Genomic DNA, 20811 nt, shown 5'->3' with positions numbered 1-20811 from the left:
TACTGGAAATACCGGCCGGTAAGAAACAGTGAAAATACTGAAAAAATACCGGGATTAAAATACCGAAGTAGCCTCAAATACCGGTAATACCGGCCGGTATATACCGGTATTTAAAACATCGGCCAAAAGTTGGGTTTTATAGTTTGGTGTGAATTTTTGGGTTGGTTTTGTTTTTTTCAAAAATCGTATTTGGGTTGGTTTTATTAGGCTCAACATGAGTATTTCGATGGTCAAACATATGGTTATCTACTTATCTCTTTCCTGTGATATTTTTAAACTAGTACATGGTCACGAACATAATGTGAAGAAAAATAGGATCCAAATCAACTTCTTTCTTTTAAAAAATTTGGATTTCATGAATTATAACATGGATCGTGACATCACATTTAGCCCATAGAAAGTATTTTGTAACATAGCTTGGCCCATATTTTCTTGGGCCATTGCTAGTAATAGTTAATGGGGATTTGGGAAATCAAATCATAGTGTGAAATATTGAAATTTAGAATAGAAGATCGGTTAGGTTCGCTTATCAAAATAGTGCCTTTGCTTTAGGACTTTACCAAAATTTAAAGTTACAAGTTATAACGAAGAGATTTTATCAATTCGCAAAACATTGATATAGCCTCCACATTTGCACGCAACAAGAGGAAGCATCAAATTGTGGGATAAAACTTTGTTTGAATGTCAACGATGGTCAACCCAACTGGCTCCCGGGTTTGCCAAAGGTCTGAGTTCAATGCTCAGTCTTAAGGTTTTTTTCCCCGACTATTTGTACCGATCTATGGTCAACATCATGTTGTCTAGGGTATGTGCAAGGCTTTACCATTATATGGTGAGGTTTCTCTGATGTCGTATTCGTGTTCGAAAAATAAAAATCTTTTTTTGAATAGGAGTTTGGTTTGTAAAATAGTAAAACGATTTGTCTTGTATATTAAGATTGTAGCAAAGTGATAACATGATACAAGTAAGGTTTGTCAGAAAGGAGGATTGTTTGATACAGTGAAACTTGTAGGAAGATCAAAGCCTGAAATGAAGTCGTCTCCGAATATAGCTGCCCCAGCTGCTAGTGCTCCCGCACCCAACCCCATTGCAAAACCAGGTCCAGACCTCGGTCCGCCTCTTGCTCCTGATGATGATGGCATGTTGACGTAACTTGGTGCTAAGTTATACACAGATGATGGTGGCATATAGCCGCTATTATAAGGTAATGGTGGTGGTTGATGGTAGTTTGGTCCTAGTGAAGGAGCATGTTGTGGTTGATGGTTGAACCCTCCTGCTGACGGATAATTCAATGGTGGTGGAGCTCGAGGTTGATGGTAGCTTGATCCTGGTGGCAAAGGGGTCGTATAATTTGTCTGTAAATGGTTTTCTGAATAATGGATTCTCTGTGGCAAGTTCATATCATGGTCACGAATCTTTAGCTTGATCCCAACGTCATCAGCTGTGCAATTCAATGAGATTAATCAAAAACTTCTATCCCATAATCCATGTGATCCTGAACCAAGGTACAATCAATATCTAGAGTTTGTATTAGGCTCAGCAATGCGTTTGTGTTTTCTAAGAGGTTAATGTGTTAATCCTATAACAAGTCTGAACAATAAGAGGTGGTATAAACTTCTAAATCTAAATCATTTGATACTGTTTGTTTTTTACAACGAATAAACATCTGAACATATGTATTACTATTTATATTTATAGCTTCTCCTAAAGTGATATAATTCTAGATGACATATTCTTATATAACATAACATATACTATTTACATTTATTTAATCAAATGGTTTTATAATTACCCATTATAAATCATACCCACAGAATAGATCAGTTCATAACTTTTCAGTGAACCACATCTTTTAGATAGAGAATTCTTAGATGGATTTGTTTTATATTGATATTTTCAAAACAGAAAACCTCAATTTCATATTTTGTTCACAATTGGGTTGGTTTCTACTTGATGAACATGGTAACATAAACTCTGAATTTTAGAAACTTACCTTCAAATGAACCACCCTCATTTGTCTCTGGCGATATTCTAATTGAAACATCAACAAATCCTTGCTGTTTATTTGAACTCTTCTTCCTCAGCTGATAGCTCCCAACATCTTCAACATTCCTCAATGCCTCGGAATTGTTCTTGTGCTTATCCAGAAACTCTTTCAACCCAACACTTGCAGTCCCTTGAAGTCTTTCTTTCAAAAAGACGGGATCTCTGCTATAAACTTCCACATTAAGGGCCAAATCTTCAAATCCAGAATCCGAAATATTGACCAAAGCAGAAAACTTTGTTCTCCATATGGGATTTGCATTGCCAGAAGCATCAACTTTTGTGCAATACTTGTTGTTGGGATCAATCCACCCGACAGCAAACCATTGGAGCTTCCATAAAGATGACGTTCGTGTGAGTCCTCTAGCTGATATCAAGCATATTTCGACCCAAACTTTGCCCATTTTTGGAGTCTTCAAGATGTATCAAGATAAGGGTATTTGAAAATTTATGGTTTTAGCATAAAAGATGGATTAAAGTAAGGTACTTGGCATCATTTCCAAATGGTGCCTCACTTTAATGTCAAGAAAGTTTTGGAATTAGTCTTAATGGTGTCTAAAGAATCAATCCTTTTATTTTGTTTGTTTAATCATGAAAAAGCATTATCAATGCTTTTCAGGAGACAAGATCACTAGAATATGTTCAAGAGTCAAAAAGTTTACAGGGGGAATATATATCAAGTGTTCATATATTATCAACATAAAGTAATATAAAGTAGCTCTTTTTCAAGACTTTATCTCCTATGTTGACCTTTCTCTATATTACCTATTGACTAACATGTTATCAACTAGTGATTAAATTTTCAAAGCATGTTTGGCGTTTCATTAGATGCAAATCAGTATATTTAGTATGATAATACGTTTACTGGCTAGAAGATAGTTCGAAAGAAGAAATAACAAGGAACCGGATGTGATTAAGGTTTAAATTATACAAATCTGCGTCACCATTCACCCATTACAGCCTCAACTGTAATTTTTTTTTAAACCTGATGATTCTTCACTGAATTTTGAACTTGTGTGATATAATCTCAAAATATACTGAAAAATGATCAAAATAACTAGGCATTTGTATGGAGAGTTTTTGTTGAAAGAATATATCTGCACATATACAAAAGTCTCATCTATAACTTCGTATCGGTCTCATGTAAAGCTAGATATAACATTATACTCTAGTTCCTCACGATTAGAATTATAAATGCTATTTTATGCTATACTTAATCATACAATAATACAAACAGTTACCGTTTGGATTGAATGATATCAATGTTTTCTGAGAGGTGGAATGGATAGTAATTTCCTACCAGCACTTTTAACCATATCATTGCCACTTCTGGTATACATCATTGTTGTAGATCCAAGTATATCATCTCCAAATCCACATGCCTTGAAGAAGCCCCTGAAGGTAATTTAGATGATAAACACTCTAGTTAGCATACATGCACCTCCAAAGTGGCCAAATGGTTAGGAGCATCTTGAGATCTTTTTAAGAGGTGGCAGTTTCGAACCCCACTAGGTACAAATACCCTTGGGGGTGGCCTGGGAAGGGTTTGGAAACAGCCACTACATACTTCGGTTAGATAACAAACATACATCTAAGTCAAAATACTCGCCCTCCCTGGGTAACCCAAAAGGGAAACTCTAATCCACACTCTAGTTAGCATACATGGTTCAGTTTTCCAAAACTTCTCATATAAATAATATTCAACAATTTCATTTTGTGACAGTTCCATAATCAAGATAATTTCTTTCAGGAAAATCAACATACAACTACCTGTACACAAGAACTAGGCAGTAACTTACATTTCTTGATTAGAACAAAGAGCTGCTATGTCATATATGCCTTTATTCGTCAGCAACCTGCAACCATGTGAACTTTGTATTAACCTATCTAGAGATCTCATACATTGAAATGTCAAACTCAACCATTTACACAGTAATTATTTATAAATTATAATTACTCGTATATTTTGAACATAGACAGGGAATGTTTTGAGTCAATCTGGCATGTTTATACTAGTACCAATATACTCGTAACAGTTTAACTCCACCCATTTTGACCCATTACCCAACCTGCCTGTTTTGCCATCCATACATATAGTCATATATCGATGCCGGATCCTTTTGTCTCACTAGTTTTATTAACAATCCTAAATAAGTCTCATTAGTTTTATTACCATATCACAATTAAACTTAACATTTTTGGTCAAACTGTATCTTCAACTTAAAGAACATGGAGAATACTCAGGAAGATTAATGCAAGCAATCAAAATTGAGTGGTATTATTACTATTGACAGACCTTATAATCCTTTGAAGAATGATACGTCCTATTCCTCGACGTTGTAACGAAGGTACTACCTACAAATTCACTGAGACAACATTACCTAAACATAAAACTCAATTTTGCATAATCATTATCATAACATAAATGCACAAAAAGTATACATGTTTCTTTCTTAAAGGACCTCGATCAAACTCCACCAGGTGTCACTAGTTGCTGATTTAAACAGCTTATAAGTTACACAAAGTATAAAGAACACTTGATACTTGATGTCTTGATGAAAACTCAATTTGGAGTATGATCTTATTTATGCTAAAATTAGGGTTGTTAACAAACCAAATGAACGAGGCCTGTGTTCATTTATTTAACTAACCGAAGAGTAACCTTGTTCATGCTTGCTTACTAAATTATCAAACTTCCTACCAGATGGTTCACGAATTATTCATCTAATGTTCTGATCAATTACAGCCCTATCTAAAGTTGAACGAACAACATACCAATTCGCTATAATAACCAAAAGTTCCAGGTTGTTTGGAATAACACATCGAAAACCTTTATCTATCCAGTTCATAAAAACATTAAACATCATCCCAAAATTATCGTTTTAAGTTTTCATTTTAAAATTTTGCAAACCATACCGTTAATATGTATACACACGCATGAAATTCTATATGCAATGGAGACGAGGCTCACAAAACATTTAGCACCCGTTCATTCTTCTCTTAGACCTATTTAACAAATTCATATCATTTGACCAAATTTGCACAACGCAAAAGTCATGTGGTTCACGAGCATTCCTAGGTCCGCCACTGTATATTTATCCTTATTTGCAAGCAAGTTTATTTTATATTTACAATGTACACCGTACACGTCTATGATGTATAAAATGGGCATTGGCATTTAACTTGGGGATAACTAACTACAAACAACTAACATCTGTCATTCAAAAAAACAAAAAAAAAAGTAACAATTAGGCTTAGAAAATTTTATTTAAAAAAAAATTTTTTTTTTGCTAGATAAGTACCATGAGGTCATAAATAGAAGCAGTTAAACCATGATCAGAAACAGCTCGACCAAACCCAACCAACTCGCCACTTCCCGCATTCAGCGGAATCATTTTCTTATACCATTCACCACCGCCACTCTTCAAATTCCCCGCAATTTCCGGTCTGGCAAAAACAGACACGACGACCGAACTATTTTCAACAGCAACTCGAAGTTTGTCAACGTCAACAGGCTCCACTCGTCCATCAGACAACAAATTAGGAAACCTGTGACATGAATGATTACATGAAGTATAAAGATCACGTAACGATGTTGTATTTATGTCTGATATATTTGTAGATATATGTATCGGCGGCGTTGGTGGCCGTCTTTTGTTATGACGGATTGGTGGTTTTTGGGTGTTGTATATTTTTGCCGGCAGTTGTGTTTGGAATCTCAGCAACACCGCTGCCATATATTTTTTTTTCTTTTGAAGATAATGGTTTTGGGACGGTCATTGAAATGTCCGTTTGGAAATGAAGATAAGCCAGGATTACTGATCAAGAGAAAAGAAAGATGGAAATAGGGCCTACCAGTAAAGTTGTATTTGTAAAAAAATTCTTTAAAAAATAAATAAATAAAATTAACCAAGTGATTCTTAAAAAAAAAAAAAATTAAAAGCTTTTTTTAATTAAAGAAAATAGCCTAGATAATCAAAAGTTATGATAAATATACCAAAATACCAAAGCTCTTTTAAATTTACAGAAAATACATATAAAATCGTCAGATCTCAAAGTAGGAATTGCAGATCGCAAGGAGTTGCGATCTGCAACTCTTCCTAAAGATCTTGCGATTTTATGGATATATTTTGTAAAGTCGAATATACTTGGATAGTTTGATATATTTTTGACATGACATTTGGTTATCTAGGCTATTTTCTCTTTTAATCATTATAGATGGCTTTTTGTTAAATTAGACCATACTTTTATTTAATTTTATATTTTTAATATTCGGTTATATCACTTAAAAAACATATAAATTTTCACCTATATCGGTAAAGGTTTTTATTGAGCCCCCACTATCATCAACCGACCATCTCAAACCCCACCTAGGCACCTACCCTCTTCTAACGATCATGATGCCAATATCAGATAGTTAAAGATGGTCTAAGCATTTATATATCGAATAAATAAGTATGTACCTGTCTCTCGTTACAAATAAACAATTTTTTAAAATGTATTTGTATTTCTTTTAAAGAAATAACCAATAATCATGGTACAAACCATAATTCTAACTTGATTTTTTTTCATGTCGATTTCAAATTAGATTAGTAAAGTTGATGATATGATCATGGTACAAACCATAATTCTAACCTGATTTTTTTCATTTCAGTTTCAAATTGGATTAGTAAAGGTGATGATACGATCATGGTACTAATCATAATTAATTGTAAACTAATAATACAATGTACAAGGGCAATTTAGACATTAACCCCTTTTACTTATGTTCAAGATGAGAAGACTTGGTACAAAGACTACCAAAGGTTTGCATAACTTGATGGAACAGTAGTTTTAAAAATGAGCATTATAACAGAATATGCTCAAGTCCCATGATGATAACATCAAAATCATAAAAGGTATAAATTCCAAGAAACTGGATAGAAAAAGAATAAGAAATAGTTGGAACCAAAATTGAGTGAACCACAAGCAAGAAAAAACAAATATCTTCAAGCTACATCAAGAAAATTTTTGAGCAAGTTTCTCCATTGTTTCAAGGTGCCATGGGATGTGTTGGGTGTGAACCTGATGGAGTTTGCACTCATAACTTTAAGACTATTTTGGAACAAGAAGGAATTTTCCATCTTTTATCTGGTGAACAAGAGGTATGCAAGAATTCATTCAAACTAAAAAAGAGTAGACTTTTAATTTGCCAGAACAAAATTTTTCTTCATAACTTTGTGGTAATTTAGTGTAGTTTTAATATAATCTACACTTGAACCTTTGATTTTAACCATAAGCCTTGATAATTTTGATTATGAACCTACTACCTAGTCGACTACTATTATGAGATATACTCTTTCCTTTAATTTGGTTTTGTGCATATGAATTCAATCCACTAGAAAAGTTGGTGGCTGACTGGTTGGTAGAGCTAGAACCGAAGAAGGGCGAAACTTAATAACCTGTTATCATACTTAGTTTTAAAACTTATGAACTTGTATACTAAAAGTTTCTAAGACTTGTATTAGTTGCATCTTCTGGCCCTTTGCTCCGTCTTTGGTTTTTGAATTCTGATACTCTTGATAAATTTCGGTATTATGAAACTTATGTTGTTCTTTTGGTCTTTGGTAACATGGGCAGAATATTCACCCATTCTACTATTTACTTAGTAAACGGGTCCATTCTAAATATGTTTCTATTTCTAACGGGTCAATCATAAGGGTTAACTGATTTTCCAAAATAATATTTCTGTAATCATAAGGTCAGCTAAAAGGAAGCGGGTCGAAAGTCACACAAAGTGTATCGTTAATGAGCCCAACCGCCTAAATCAATATATTTCATAAAGGATAGACTATTATGGTTACTAATAAATTGTAATTATATTTAATTAACAAAAATGAACCAGTAAGTGTCTCGGGTCAACCCAACCCTGTTTGACTGGTGCAAATACAACTCTTTTTTACTCATTACCCAACTTGACCAGCTACCCCCTTTCTTAGCTAATGAGATGAATCACAAACTCTATGTTCTTTGTTTTTGTGTCTAGGTGTCACTTCCATTTGGTGAAGGCAAGACACTTTGCTTATTATTCTCTGCAAACTGGAGTAGACCTTGTAAAGCTTTTATACCACAACTTATTCAAGCATACGACGCCCTAAAAAATACTGGCAGAGATATAGAGGTTATATTTGTATCATATGATCAAGATGAAAATGGATATAAAGAACACACTAAGGGTATGCCGTGGCTTGTGGTTCCATTTAATGTCAATTTACAAAAGATACTTGGTAAGGTCTACAAAGTTAGTCAGATCCCATCATTTATCTCATTGGATGTTAGCCCAAAATTGCTAGCAAAAGATGTCGTCAGTCTGATAAAGGATTATGGTGCGGATGCATTTCCCTTCACCAAAAACAGGCAAGAAGAGTTGAAGTCGTTAGATGAAGCAAGTCGTGAAGGAGGGAATTTGGATAAACTTTTTGCAAGTGGCAGCGAAAACTCATTTGTTTCAAGTAAAGGTGGAAAGGTAAGCAATCTTTGTATCTTTGATGTAATTAAGTTATTCTATAATTATTGCATTTTGATACTACATTTACAATAACTACTTTTCTTCAAGGAGGGTCAAATAATCAGTTTCACACCAGCCATATTAAAACTTAACAAGTATGCTTAAAATGGTCTTCCAAACACCTAAATCAAGCAATCAAGAATGAAAATGCTTGAAATTTTTGGTTACCTGATTGTAGATAGGTGCTTCTGAACTTGTTGGCAAGACGATTGGCTTATACTTTGGTGCACAATGGTGTCCACCTTGTCGGGAATTCACAACCCAACTCATTGAAGCATACAATGATATCATCACCAATAAAAATCAAGAATTTGAAGTCATATTTATCTCAACTGACAGAGACCTAAAAGAGTTTGAACTCAACATAAGCAAAATGCCATGGCTAGCTATACCTTTTAACAGTAGAACAAGGCAAGACCTCTCAAGAATATTTGAAGTCAAATGGATTCCGAGTTTGATATTGATAGGACCGAGTGGGAAAACAATTAGCACAAATGGACGAGAAATAGTTTCATTATATGGTGCAAGAGGCTTTCCATTTACTAAAGCAAAAATCTTGGAGATAGAAACGTCTTTAGTGAAGGAAAAAGATGGATTGCCACAAGAAATTATGGATTGTAAGCATGAACACATTCTTAAACTAGACATGGCAAAAGCATACATATGTGATTTCTGCAAGAAACATGGGACGTTTTGGGCTTATTCTTGTGACGTTTGTGGCTATGACCTTCACCCAACATGCATCAAAGCAAGTATTTTAAAAGATTAGACTGTACAATAAGTTATCAGCAATATGCACTTAATTCTTATTTCAAAACGTGTTATATGTTCGAATGCATACAATTTGCCTAAAACAATATATATATATATATATATATAAATCTACTATTCTTGTTAGAATTTTCGAATGAGGATGTTGACACCATGCCCAGGTTGTACTACCATTCTATAAATAGGAGAATGTTTATAACTTGGAGACAATGAATAGGTGAATTTGGATGTGATGAGTGAGATGACAACTTTCAACTGAGCCATTGCAAAGTTTCTCCCTAAGCAAGACCGAGCACCAACTCCAAAGGGAACATAAGCTTGTGGGGCTTTGCATGCTTTAATAACACCGTTTACAAACCTTTCGGGCCGAAATTTATGAGCATCGGGACCCCAAATCTCAGGGTCACGATGCAGTGTCGGGATCAAGCTCCATATGCATACTCCTTTTGGCACGTCTAAATGTCCTATCTGTGTCCTTTCTAGAGCCTCTCTTGACACAAATGCTGCAGGTGGGAACAGCCGCATTGCTTCTTGAATCACCATCGTTACCTGCACGTTATGGATCATTAACAAGAGGTAGGAGATGTTTAATGAACACGGGTTCCAGACCCCCACCCCCATCATTCTTTCACTATCTTATATCGTTCTTGTGAAAAAGTAAATCCTTACATGTTTATGTTTAAATGAAAATATAGGTCAAAGTGTCAAACCAGCCTAACTAACCCATTTTTTAACCAGTATGGCTGCTTCTGCAAAGATGAATAGTTCGGCTGGTTTAATTTTCTCATATTTCAATATGAGATTGCTCGTGTGTACTTAATGCCTTGGATCATGATCTATACAGAAAAGATAGCTTAAAGGGAACACTGCGTATAACTCAGATGGGTCAAAAGTATGGCAAAGCCCCTTGGTGTATCTTTAATGTATAAACTTAGTAAAAGATTTTAATCAACATAACATTATTATTGAAGTAGTAAAATTTATCTATATAATATCATATTGACACGCATTGTTTGAAAGAAAATTTAGGCAAAATGTTTTTAGTTGTCATGTTTTGACCCGAATGCATTACCAGACCCACAACCCACCCATTTTGCCATCCTTAGTAGCAATTTTCATGTCTAACTTAAACTCAATTAGTGGATCATAGTTGTGGATTGTACTGCTTTCAACTTGGGGAGTGATTCCACATCAAGCACACCATCAGGACAAGCTTCAGACATTTCATCACGGATTTTAGTCTGCCATTGTGGATACAAGGCCAACAGCATCAAGCACCATGATGCAGCCACACTTGTAGATTCATGTCCTGCAAAGTATATATTTTTGCAGTTATCGACTATAAAATGTTTGCTTTCTTCTTTACTCGCAAAATGGTCCATAGCTTCCTCCAACATCATTTGCAATAAATCTTTCTTTAACAATGGTGTCTCTTGACATTTTCTTTCACACACTGCCTCCCATATCAAGGAATCTAACCCTTTTTCCAAACTCTTTACATCTTTCCTCTGCCTGTATCAAATGAACTCATTATAAATCGGTTTTTATTTTAATATGTGGCCTATTTGCAGCTTACCCGAAAGTAGAAAGGCCAAATAGCATGCCTTTGGAAGAGATGGTTTTCTGAAGGGTTCTAAGTTTGGAGAATATCTCTTTGCCTTTGGCATAAGAGCTTCCAAAACAAGCCCGTGAGATCACATCTGCAGACACAGTTCTCAAATCATCATCAACTCTTACTTCGGCTAGCCGGTCACTTTGAGCTTCAATACATTTTTCCCATTTTTTCAAAAGTGGTTCGACCGATTCTGACATTAGCCCAACCATACCCTATCCAATCAACAAACAAGTTGTTCATACGGTTTTAAAAGGCAATATATAGTATATACATTATAAAAATAAAAAAAATGACCGACTCTAAAACTTATAATGACGCTAGAGCCAGTAAGCTTATAGTGATAATGTGAGATTAGGCAAACCAAACCTTGAACCATCCGAACGTTAAATTTGATCACAACCTTGACATGTAAGACGTAAAACGTCAAAACCTTAAACCAGTAAGCTTATAGTGATTATGTGATATTAGACAAACCAAGTTAATTAATTAAATTTTAGTGTTATAAAAAGGTTGCAGAAAATAATGTTTGATTGCAAGTGCATATAGTGAGGCCTACATGTTGTGCTAACTGAAAGTCTTTAGTTTCATAATGTTACATGTAGTCTTTTGTTTGATTGGTTGGTTGAGTAGTAAATAGTATTGATATGTACCTTGACTTTATCCATGAAGAATTCAGGAGCAATTATTTTCCTCTGGTGGACCCAAAAGTGTCCATTTGATCTCAAGATTCCATTGCCAAGCAAAGGTGACAGTCTTTTGGTGACGTAAGAAGGTTTTCCTAGCCCAAGTGTGATGGACTGGTTCATTTCCTTAACCAGCTCTGGATCATTAATATACAAGTGTTGCTTATTCCCTATTGAGTAAGTAAATATTGAACCTAAAAAGAAAAACACTTTGTTAGTCAGGTAACTTTGACCCCTTTTTTTCATGAACGGGCCGGTTTGGCGTACGTTTTATCTCAAACGGGTCAATTAGTCAAATCACTTTGGCTACTATGGAGAATGGGTCAAAAGTTTTCAAAAATGTACTTTAGATCCATGCTAAGTGTCTTGTATAGTCCCCGTTATGGTAGCTTAGTGGTAGGGATATACAACATAAAAGCAGAGGTCAGGGAATGAAATCCAGTCTCATGTCCCCTTAATCATAGTATTACATGATCTATCTTCTCTCTAATTGGCGGTGGAACGGGTCAAAAGGGGATCGATAATAGGTTAATCATTCATTTAAATTTTGTCAAGATAACATAAAAGATCATACATTCATACATTTAAATCCACCATTTGCTTAAAGGCTTTGCTCTATAAAATGGAAGATGATATTTTATATCCCCTATAGCAAATGGCTTATTTCGTTTTAGAGTATTCGTATGTCGTCAATAGCCACATTTAATGCTATTATGCTAACATGTCCGCTATGCACCAAGTAAACAAATGGTTGTACAAACAACAAACAAACACCATAAGGTAAAATCCAAAAATTCAAAATATAATCTGTGCTGATAGATATTTGCATGCATTGATCATGGGACAGAAATGTGCAAGTGCAACATTTTAACATTATGTATAGGCCAGAAAAGAAAAAGAAAGAAAGAGACATGATCTATCAATAGTAGTACTATTGATTCCCTCCAGCTCATATATATGAGAAAAGAAAAGAAAAGATAATTGGCATTTCAATTCAAAGAACCTTATCATAAGTTTGATATTGCATGCGCACTTTAGTGGGCTTGTACTTAGGTTTAACTAACGTGTCTTGTTACTCTTGTACCTAGAATCGAACATCTTTGATTCGCACCATAACTTTTATCAAAGTAAATTTGAATTTCGTGTAGCTTCTACTAACGATATAATTTGATGGTAAGTATGGACAATGACAGATTGATCAAGACTTGGTGGATACATCTTCTTACTAGCTAGTAAAAATATAATCACAACAACCGTATTCAGTCCTGTTTGTCATATGGGACTATGGGAGAGTTAAGATATACGGCTCTATGTTTATCTAAATGGAAAGATGCTACTTTGAAAAGAACTTTCCTCCATTTTGTAAAGAGTGGTATATTAACTAAATAAAATTTTATTATACCAAAAAGCTCTCTATTTTTTAAAGTTGACTTTTGTTTTCAATTTTGATTTTAATTTACACTTTTTTGTTTTCCATTACAAATTTACACTTTTTACCTATTAATTTTAATATAATAAACAAATAATAATAGCTAATATATATCCGATAGAATCATAACTACGAGTAGTATTTATCTAAAAGACTAATAATTGATATATATCAAATAAAATAATAACTAATATATATCCAATAATATATTCTATCATATAAATATATCTTTCATCTAAAGATAATATATTATTTTCAATTGTGTAAAATTAGAATGTGATACACCATGTGTAACAATGAAGTAAATAAAATGATAGTGATCTATTATGATTTAATGTTAAAATATCGCTAAGTACATCACAGTCTACAACTTGATGGAGATATTATATTTTGTGATATTCAAATATCGTTAAACATGTCACAACAAACAACTTCGATAAACACATTTTTAAAAAAATATTTCAATATAAACTTAAAGTGTTGATATATAAATAAGTTTTTATTTCTCAAAATATAATATTATCTTCTTATTACTCAAGATAGTATATTAAATTTTAAACTATAATAAATTAACATCCATTATTAATAACGCAGTAATACTTCACAGAGGAATAAAAAAAATTTCATACTCTATGAAGAATAAAAAAAAATCTTTATATATAATAAAAGACAACTGACCTAATAGCTTATTGACCAATCATAGCTCTCGATTTTATCAAATTAAAAATTGATAATGTCATTATTAATTTAATTATACATTAAAAATCCTAATAATCATTATCCATATATATTAGTATATTATATTAATATTAATATTTGTATAAAAAATCTCATTAATTTGCACTTTTTGTTTTCAATCAATAAATTATACTTTTTATCGTCACTAAATACTTAATTCATTCAAATATTATCGTTAAGTATATCACAATTTATAACAAATTTCATATTTTATGAGGAATAAAAAAAAACATGTAATACTTCACTAAAATACCCTCTATATTCGTCCCTAGAAATGAAGACTATAAAATAAAGTGTTGATTACATGGTTCGTCCTAGGTGCTTTGTCGTTTTTTTTTTTAAATTTCTTTTCCATCTGAGAGTTTAATTGCAATAATACTCATGGTTATCGTTTGTACGTCGTTTTGCACATTTTACTATTTTAGCACACAAAAAGATATACCAACTACGCGCTTGAGACCAAATTATAGGGACATGGATCGACAAGCTTAGGGAGTTAGGGACTCGACCCTCGGGCATGGATGAATTGAGAATATATACCAACGATATATAGAGATGTAATTGGGACAAAATGACAAGTACTAGTAAGCCAAATGTGTAATTAAAATTTTGAAGGTTTGACTTAATTCTGAAAAATCAATAAGCATAGGAAAATCCTATGTGATTTATGTAAGATAAATATCTTCTTAATTTATCTGTACACAAGTTCTTAAATTCTGATATCGTCTCGACACTAGCGGCTTAAGGTTTTTGGAGACCTTAAGCGATATCAGATTTGGAGGCCTAGTTCATTAACATATAAATAAAGTAAACAAAAAAAAGGTAGTTTATCTTATGTTATTGAGATACTACTAATGAAAAGATGTTGATATTGATGCAAAAACTAGTAAAAGTGTTACTGTAATTCAAATTATATAATGATATGTCGTCCAAAATCCAAACATTGAGTCTTGTATACAGTAGCGAAGCTATAAAATTTTCAGTGGGGGGTCGGGATCTATTTTTTTTCCCTAATGCTATTTTTTGGGTAAATGGGGGGTCGAAACAGAGTATATCAAAAAAATTTTACACGAAAACAATATACCCTCTATATCGCAAAAAATATTTCGGGGGGTCAGGCGCCCCCTCCGGCTCTTATATTTTGGGGGCCTAAAGCGATCATCTAGTCCTATAGTACTGTTGAGTCATCTATGCTTCTTGATCCTGGTACTTAAAAGTTAAAAGTGGTACCGAATTTAGAGTGGCGTTGGTATTGTTATACGCTTTGATCATTTTTTGAATTAATGCCGGTATGGACGTACATACCAGTACATGCAATAGTACTAATCTCGAATACCAGTATTTTTTTTCTTATAGTTATGGTATCGGTATCAAGTTTTGATGATTTTCTGGACCATCGGGATCAGAATGGTCTAGTGCCCATCCGGCCAATCCTGGTTGTTAGTAGTGCCACTTAAGTTTTTGTGTTAAAATTTAACGAAAGAATCAAAAAGGACATTAAAACATCGTTATCACGAAAAAGGAAAGAGGGTATTTAAATCTTATGCTCCTAGTATTATCCTACAATAACAATATTTTTTTATCTTCACAGATATGAAAGAAGCCGCATAAACATAAAAGTTTTTATTAACATTTAATATTTATAATTATAGTGCGATTATATAATCTTGTATAATCTCGTTCGTACTTAAAAGTGGGAAAATCTGAAAGTATATATAACCTATAAAGTTTTAGATAAATATAATCTTGGACATGTAACTAATCTACACATGTATCAATTGGTTGGTGGTCTATTATTAATAAAGTTTTAGACTCTTAGATTTTGGAGAAATTCATCCTGGTTCGAACCTCACTTCTTACATTTGTAAAAGTGGATTATAGAGAGGGATTTCGAGAACATTGCATTTCATCTCAGACATGTATGGTTTGAGCTCCGCATACTACCTAATTAAATATCTTTGTTGTGTCTCGAATAAGAACTACTAACTACGTACTAACTCACTGTCTCTAAAAAATATATAAAAAAGGAACTTTAATTCATAATTGAAAAGGTATGAACCTCTAGACGAAATTTAACTTTTAATTAAAACCATTAGATCAAATGATGATGTCATATACCTTATTTAACTTTTTTAGATTAAAAGTTATTTTAATTTTATTTTTATTATAATTATTTCCTTATTTAAGTTTTTAGACAATAATAACTAATGTATTTAATTATATAATAATAGAAACTAATATTTTTATATTTTACATCACCTGTTTATCTTTAAAGTTAATTTTTAATTTTTTTATAATGATATTTTTATTTTTAATGGTATACGTTTTTATTAAATTATATTTGGATAAGTATGAACCCTTAAATAAAGTTTAACTATTAATTAAAACCATTAAATCAAATGATGATGTCATATATCTTATTTAACTTTTTAGATTTAAAGTTATTTTAACTTTATTTTTATTATTATTATTATTTCCTCATTTAAGTTTGTAGACAATAATAACTGATGTTTTTAATGATATAATAATGAAAACTAATATTTTTATATATTACATCATTTTTTTTATCTTTAAAATTAATTTTTAATTTTTTTACAATAAAATTTTTATTTTTAATGTAATATGTTTTTATTAAATTATATTTTTGTATAGGATTTTTATCATATAACAAATAAAATTTGGTTATAAGGATTTTTGTATAGGACTTTTATTGTATACCGTTTTTATTAAATCAATATTTTGGACTAAAAACAAATATGGAGTCTATAGTAAGTTATTACAATTATATATCAGAAAAATAAATTTATGAAAATTGTAATGATATTATGCATAATTTTAACTTTGGTTAACACAATATGTGATATATAGATTGATAATTAAGCTGCTTAGTACAATGACGTTAAAGCACAAGTACAATGACAATGCAGTCACATCTTGATGAATGAAAGACATAAAAAAATGAAATCTTACTTAGCAAGACCTCTAATATATGATGTATTCATTTTTAACTGACTGATTACTGTTAACCGGAATTTAAACGACCACTAATGTAACTTCATGTTTTTTTGATAGTTTAATTCTTATCTGATTAAATATTTGTCAACTTATAATATTATAAAATTTTAACATGTCATTAATAATATATGTTTTTCGCATATTACATGGGTAATAATCTAGAAAAAAAAAAAATCTAAACAAGTTGTGGAAATTTGAAGATTAAACAGCCTGTAATGCGACTGTATTTCTTTATACCGAACAAAATGTACCTTAACAGCGCTAGCTTGACATATGGTTAAAACTTAAAACTTAAAACATTTGAATATGTCATTATTTATATTACCTTATAATTTCCTTTATATTTGGATAATGGTATATATGCCTAATAATATATGACACATATTTCCACCAATTCTTTTTCATCATTTATATTTTTGATCTTGTCACATGACATAATCTCCTTCTTAAGCCTATTTTTAGACATACGAAATATTAACATGTTTCCACCCTCATTTTTCCTTTCTTAGCCTCGTCTTTTCATCTTGACATGCATGAAGATTTACAAACATAATATATATTATAATAATAAAATAAAATAGGCGTTTAGCATTTTCCAATAAAATATCATTTTCATTCAATTATTGGCAACTTTAGGGGTTTGCAAAATACAGTCCTTAGGACTGTGTTTAAGGTGCATAAATTGTCTGTACATTTACCATAAAAATCAGGGGACGAGTTTTTAATATGAAAGGTACAAGTTTTTTTATACACGTTAGATACTGCCCTTTAGAACTGTTTTTAGCATTTTCCTAAACTTTTAACAGGATAAGATTTGTACAACAACTTCTGATGTTTATATCAAAATGTCACATTATCAATGACATGATAAAGTAACTTTAATGCATATTTTGATGCATGCATTAAAAAGTTTAGTGTACAATCATCTTTCTTTCTTAATTTGTTACAAGAGTGGAAAAGAACCTCGTGATGCATATATTACTATATATCTTATTTGTGACACTAAAATACATGGGTTGTTGTCATTCTCTATAGTCTTTCAATCTTTCAAGAAGTCTCTAAGTTGAGATTTTATGTAAAAGAGTAAAGTTGTGGACCCGTTAGTTTAGTTAATTGGTTATCTATAAGATAAATGAACTTTAAGCTAACTTGGTGATCTTATGTTTAGAGTCCATCACTATAAGATCGATGATCGATAATAATTGATTTTTATAAAATGTTAGCATAATAATTTTTTAAATGTATATATATAGTAATTCATATATTATTTTGATTTTTCCATGTGATTTCATTTTATGTTTAGGAAGATAATTATAGAGGGACCAATTAATTAAGAGGCTATATCAGTACTCATCTTGCATACAATTATGACAGCCATTAGTTTCTAAATTAATTTACACTTCGAAAAGCAAAAACATCTTTACCAAATAGGTTAACTTTGGTTTCAATTTGAGGCTTTGAGCATGTGATGACCACTTGTACTCCAAGTACTACGATACAATTTAAACATGACGAATGACTTATGTCTATATGCGAATAATTAATTAATAACGGGTATTTCAAAAGATAATGACCAACGATTGTGTTTGAACGAATATAAATAAATTATCAAGATATATAAGAACAAATTCGAAACATTATTAATATTTGTTGGATATTTAGTTTGATGAAAAGAATTTGTATATAATTAAATAAAAAGTTTGCAACCAAAATACCATATGTCCCACCAAATGAACAATCTTCAAGTCTTCATAGACAGAAACAGCAAATTATGGATTTTAATTAATGACCTTGTCTTTTAAATATTTTGTCATGTTATAACTTACGAGTATTTATATTTGAAAACCACAAACCGACTTCGGAAAGCAATGTATTTATCAAGAGGTATACATATAAACAAAATGTACTGTAAGAGATATGATATATCAAATGGTTTGTCATCTTTGTCCCAATTATATATGGTACATATATATAACATTGATATTGTGCATGCAACCAAAAACAATTCTATCAATCGTGTCAAACCTCAATGGTAACAACATATAGATATAAATTTGTCACTTTTATGTTATGTCACTGTTGATGTTTTAATTTTTAGTTAATTGCATTGCTTTCATCTATCTGCTGGTTAAGCTAATTTATTTAACTATTTTTATAAATAAAAATTAACTCACAAAAAATTAGTGATAGCTTTGTGAGATCATATTTTAACTAGACCAGAGTTGTATATTTAAATTCAAGTTGACATATATAGTTATTCTATTCTTATTGTTAATATCTATACTATTATTATTATAAAAAAAAAACTCATGTTGAATTTTACATGGAAAAATTGTCTATAATATTTTTAATGATTAAATTACAATATAAACTTTTTATCTTTTAAATTATCTTCATTAACTCTTTATACTAATTATTTTTATATCAATTAGCTACACCACTCGGCACCGGCTCCATCATCAATGATCGCCGCACCATCACACTGTCGCATAAATGACCAACGTTGCATTATGTGGGTACCATGACAAAAAGTTATTTACGATAATTAAGCGTATAGTTATTATTTTATCAGTTAGTTGACAAAATAAAATAATTATTTAAAATCTATAGTATGATCATGATATATAAATCATCATACATTAAAAGTATGGTATCATGTATGAAAGAAATTTATATATGCAATAAGTAGTGATGGTAATTAAGATAAGATATATATAAAACATACCGTATTGTTTCCTCCATTGTTCAAAGTATGGGAAGAGAACACAAGTATAGTCATCACCAACAAAGTCAACATTAATATTTGACTTTGTATCATGATGAGTAGCTTTCTTGGCAATAGCAGAAGATTGGATCCTTTGCATTTCACTCACATTTCCATACAAAAATGAAGGTTTTGGACCTCTTATTCCTTGCCTTTCAAGCTTTTTTCTTAGTCTTTGAGGTTTCACCCATAAGATGTTCAACAAGTTCAAGGATAAAAAGGTAATTACAAGTAGACCCAGATATACAAGATAAAGAGCCAATGAGGAGTAAGAAGAAGTAGAAGAAGGAAAACTTGTGTTCATTTTAGCTTGATGTGAGTGCGTGTGTGAGTGTGTTCATGAGAATATGGAAGTAACTTCTTATAATAGATGGAATTTGCTAGTTATATAAGATGTACAAGATTTCATGGGTGATGTAGAAGTTAGTAATGCATTTGATATCTGGTATGTGCTATTTGGCTCTGGATATAGGGATTGGTTCCTAATAAATATATTGGTTCCTAATAAATATATTGTATTAATTAATTTTTTATGTATAATAGTTGAGTATTTAACTAGCTACATTAATATTTTGTTTTATAAATAAATATACATTACATAATTTTGAATTACGTCTTAATTCTAACGTTATATTTATACAATGCAAGTTTCTATTTAAGAATATTATGTTTTACTACTTAAAATGTCTTCTATATGATATTACTAATACTTTTGATATATATTTAAACAAAGTTACTAACTTTTCTTTAAAAAGGTATATATATTTATATAAGAAAATTACTTAGAATATCCAAAATTAATCATAGATTATGAAAGAAAGTTAGTTGATGAGGTATGGTCTGTTTTACACCCACACTCGAACTAAGGTAACCGAATTTTTATGTGTCGGATATAATAAATAATAAATATATACAAATATATTTATAGAAGATTTGGCAAAGGAAAGTTTGGTCGAACCTTGGCAAGGTTTAAGGTGGAAAAACCTTGGAATGGCTTAAGGTGAGTCTTGAGATTCATCTAACCTAAGGAAAGGACAAGGAATGTCAAGGCTGGAAATGGGTCCCAGGAAAGCTTTCATCTGACCTTAGAAAAAGACAAGGAATGTCAAGGCTGGAAGTGGGCCCCAGGAGAGCCTTTATCTAACCTTAGGAAAAGACAAGGAATTTCAAGGCTGGAAGTGGGACACAGGAAAACTTAAGGCTAGA

General features: G+C 31.7%; 4 protein-coding genes across 4 annotated transcripts; 1 reads left to right on the top strand and 3 right to left on the bottom strand.

Annotated features, from left to right (window-relative positions):
* Positions 1-893: 893 nt before the first annotated feature.
* On the bottom strand, positions 894-3007 carry LOC122579736 (protein SRC2 homolog). Its single transcript, XM_043751965.1, has 2 exons — positions 1994-3007; positions 894-1441 (listed from the first exon to the last, which is right to left on the bottom strand). Exons 1-2 carry the CDS (start codon positions 2445-2447, stop codon positions 975-977), a joined length of 921 nt encoding a protein of 306 aa, XP_043607900.1. The 5' UTR covers positions 2448-3007; the 3' UTR covers positions 894-974.
* Positions 3008-3107: 100 nt separating this feature from the next.
* Positions 3108-5851, bottom strand: LOC122579746 (acetyltransferase NSI). Its single transcript, XM_043751977.1, has 4 exons — positions 5346-5851; positions 4340-4398; positions 3843-3899; positions 3108-3438 (listed from the first exon to the last, which is right to left on the bottom strand). Exons 1-4 carry the CDS (start codon positions 5778-5780, stop codon positions 3303-3305), a joined length of 687 nt encoding a protein of 228 aa, XP_043607912.1. The 5' UTR covers positions 5781-5851; the 3' UTR covers positions 3108-3302.
* A 1015-nt stretch (positions 5852-6866) lies between these two features.
* LOC122579727 (probable nucleoredoxin 3) lies at positions 6867-9428 on the top strand. Its single transcript, XM_043751956.1, has 3 exons — positions 6867-7187; positions 8069-8548; positions 8769-9428. Exons 1-3 carry the CDS (start codon positions 7086-7088, stop codon positions 9357-9359), a joined length of 1173 nt encoding a protein of 390 aa, XP_043607891.1. The 5' UTR covers positions 6867-7085; the 3' UTR covers positions 9360-9428.
* On the bottom strand, positions 9373-19922 carry LOC122579718 (cytochrome P450 714A1-like). The gene is made up of 5 exons (XM_043751944.1): positions 19567-19922; positions 11627-11853; positions 10938-11188; positions 10525-10873; positions 9373-9910 (listed from the first exon to the last, which is right to left on the bottom strand). The coding sequence occupies exons 1-5, from the start codon at positions 19907-19909 to the stop codon at positions 9485-9487; spliced, it is 1596 nt and encodes a 531-aa protein (XP_043607879.1). The 5' UTR covers positions 19910-19922; the 3' UTR covers positions 9373-9484.
* Positions 19923-20811: the final 889 nt, after the last annotated feature.

This window comes from Erigeron canadensis, chromosome 1 (genome assembly GCF_010389155.1).
Source record: "Erigeron canadensis isolate Cc75 chromosome 1, C_canadensis_v1, whole genome shotgun sequence".
NCBI classification, from domain to species: Eukaryota; Viridiplantae; Streptophyta; class Magnoliopsida; order Asterales; family Asteraceae; genus Erigeron; species Erigeron canadensis.
Note: the sequence above shows the minus strand (reverse complement) of the source record. Positions and strands in the feature narration are given on the sequence as shown.

Coding starts and splice junctions, on each gene's coding strand:
- LOC122579746 (XM_043751977.1), bottom strand. CDS start 5,780: ATGGCAGCGGTGTTGCTGAGATTCCAAACACAACTGCCGGCAAAAATA. Junction 3,900..4,339: donor ATTCTTCAAAGGATTATAAG/GTCTGTCAATAG, acceptor ACATGGTTGCAG/GTTGCTGACGAATAAAGGCA. Junction 3,439..3,842: donor CTTTGTTCTAATCAAGAAAT/GTAAGTTACTGC, acceptor AATTACCTTCAG/GGGCTTCTTCAAGGCATGTG.
- LOC122579736 (XM_043751965.1), bottom strand. CDS start 2,447: ATGGGCAAAGTTTGGGTCGAAATATGCTTGATATCAGCTAGAGGACTC. Junction 1,442..1,993: donor TGAGGGTGGTTCATTTGAAG/GTAAGTTTCTAA, acceptor TGAATTGCACAG/CTGATGACGTTGGGATCAAG.
- LOC122579718 (XM_043751944.1), bottom strand. CDS start 19,909: ATGAACACAAGTTTTCCTTCTTCTACTTCTTCTTACTCCTCATTGGCT. Junction 10,874..10,937: donor TTTGGCCTTTCTACTTTCGG/GTAAGCTGCAAA, acceptor CATTTGATACAG/GCAGAGGAAAGATGTAAAGA. Junction 9,911..10,524: donor CACTCCCCAAGTTGAAAGCA/GTACAATCCACA, acceptor CATAACGTGCAG/GTAACGATGGTGATTCAAGA.
- LOC122579727 (XM_043751956.1), top strand. CDS start 7,086: ATGGGATGTGTTGGGTGTGAACCTGATGGAGTTTGCACTCATAACTTT. Junction 7,188..8,068: donor TTTTATCTGGTGAACAAGAG/GTATGCAAGAAT, acceptor TTTTGTGTCTAG/GTGTCACTTCCATTTGGTGA. Junction 8,549..8,768: donor TTTCAAGTAAAGGTGGAAAG/GTAAGCAATCTT, acceptor ACCTGATTGTAG/ATAGGTGCTTCTGAACTTGT.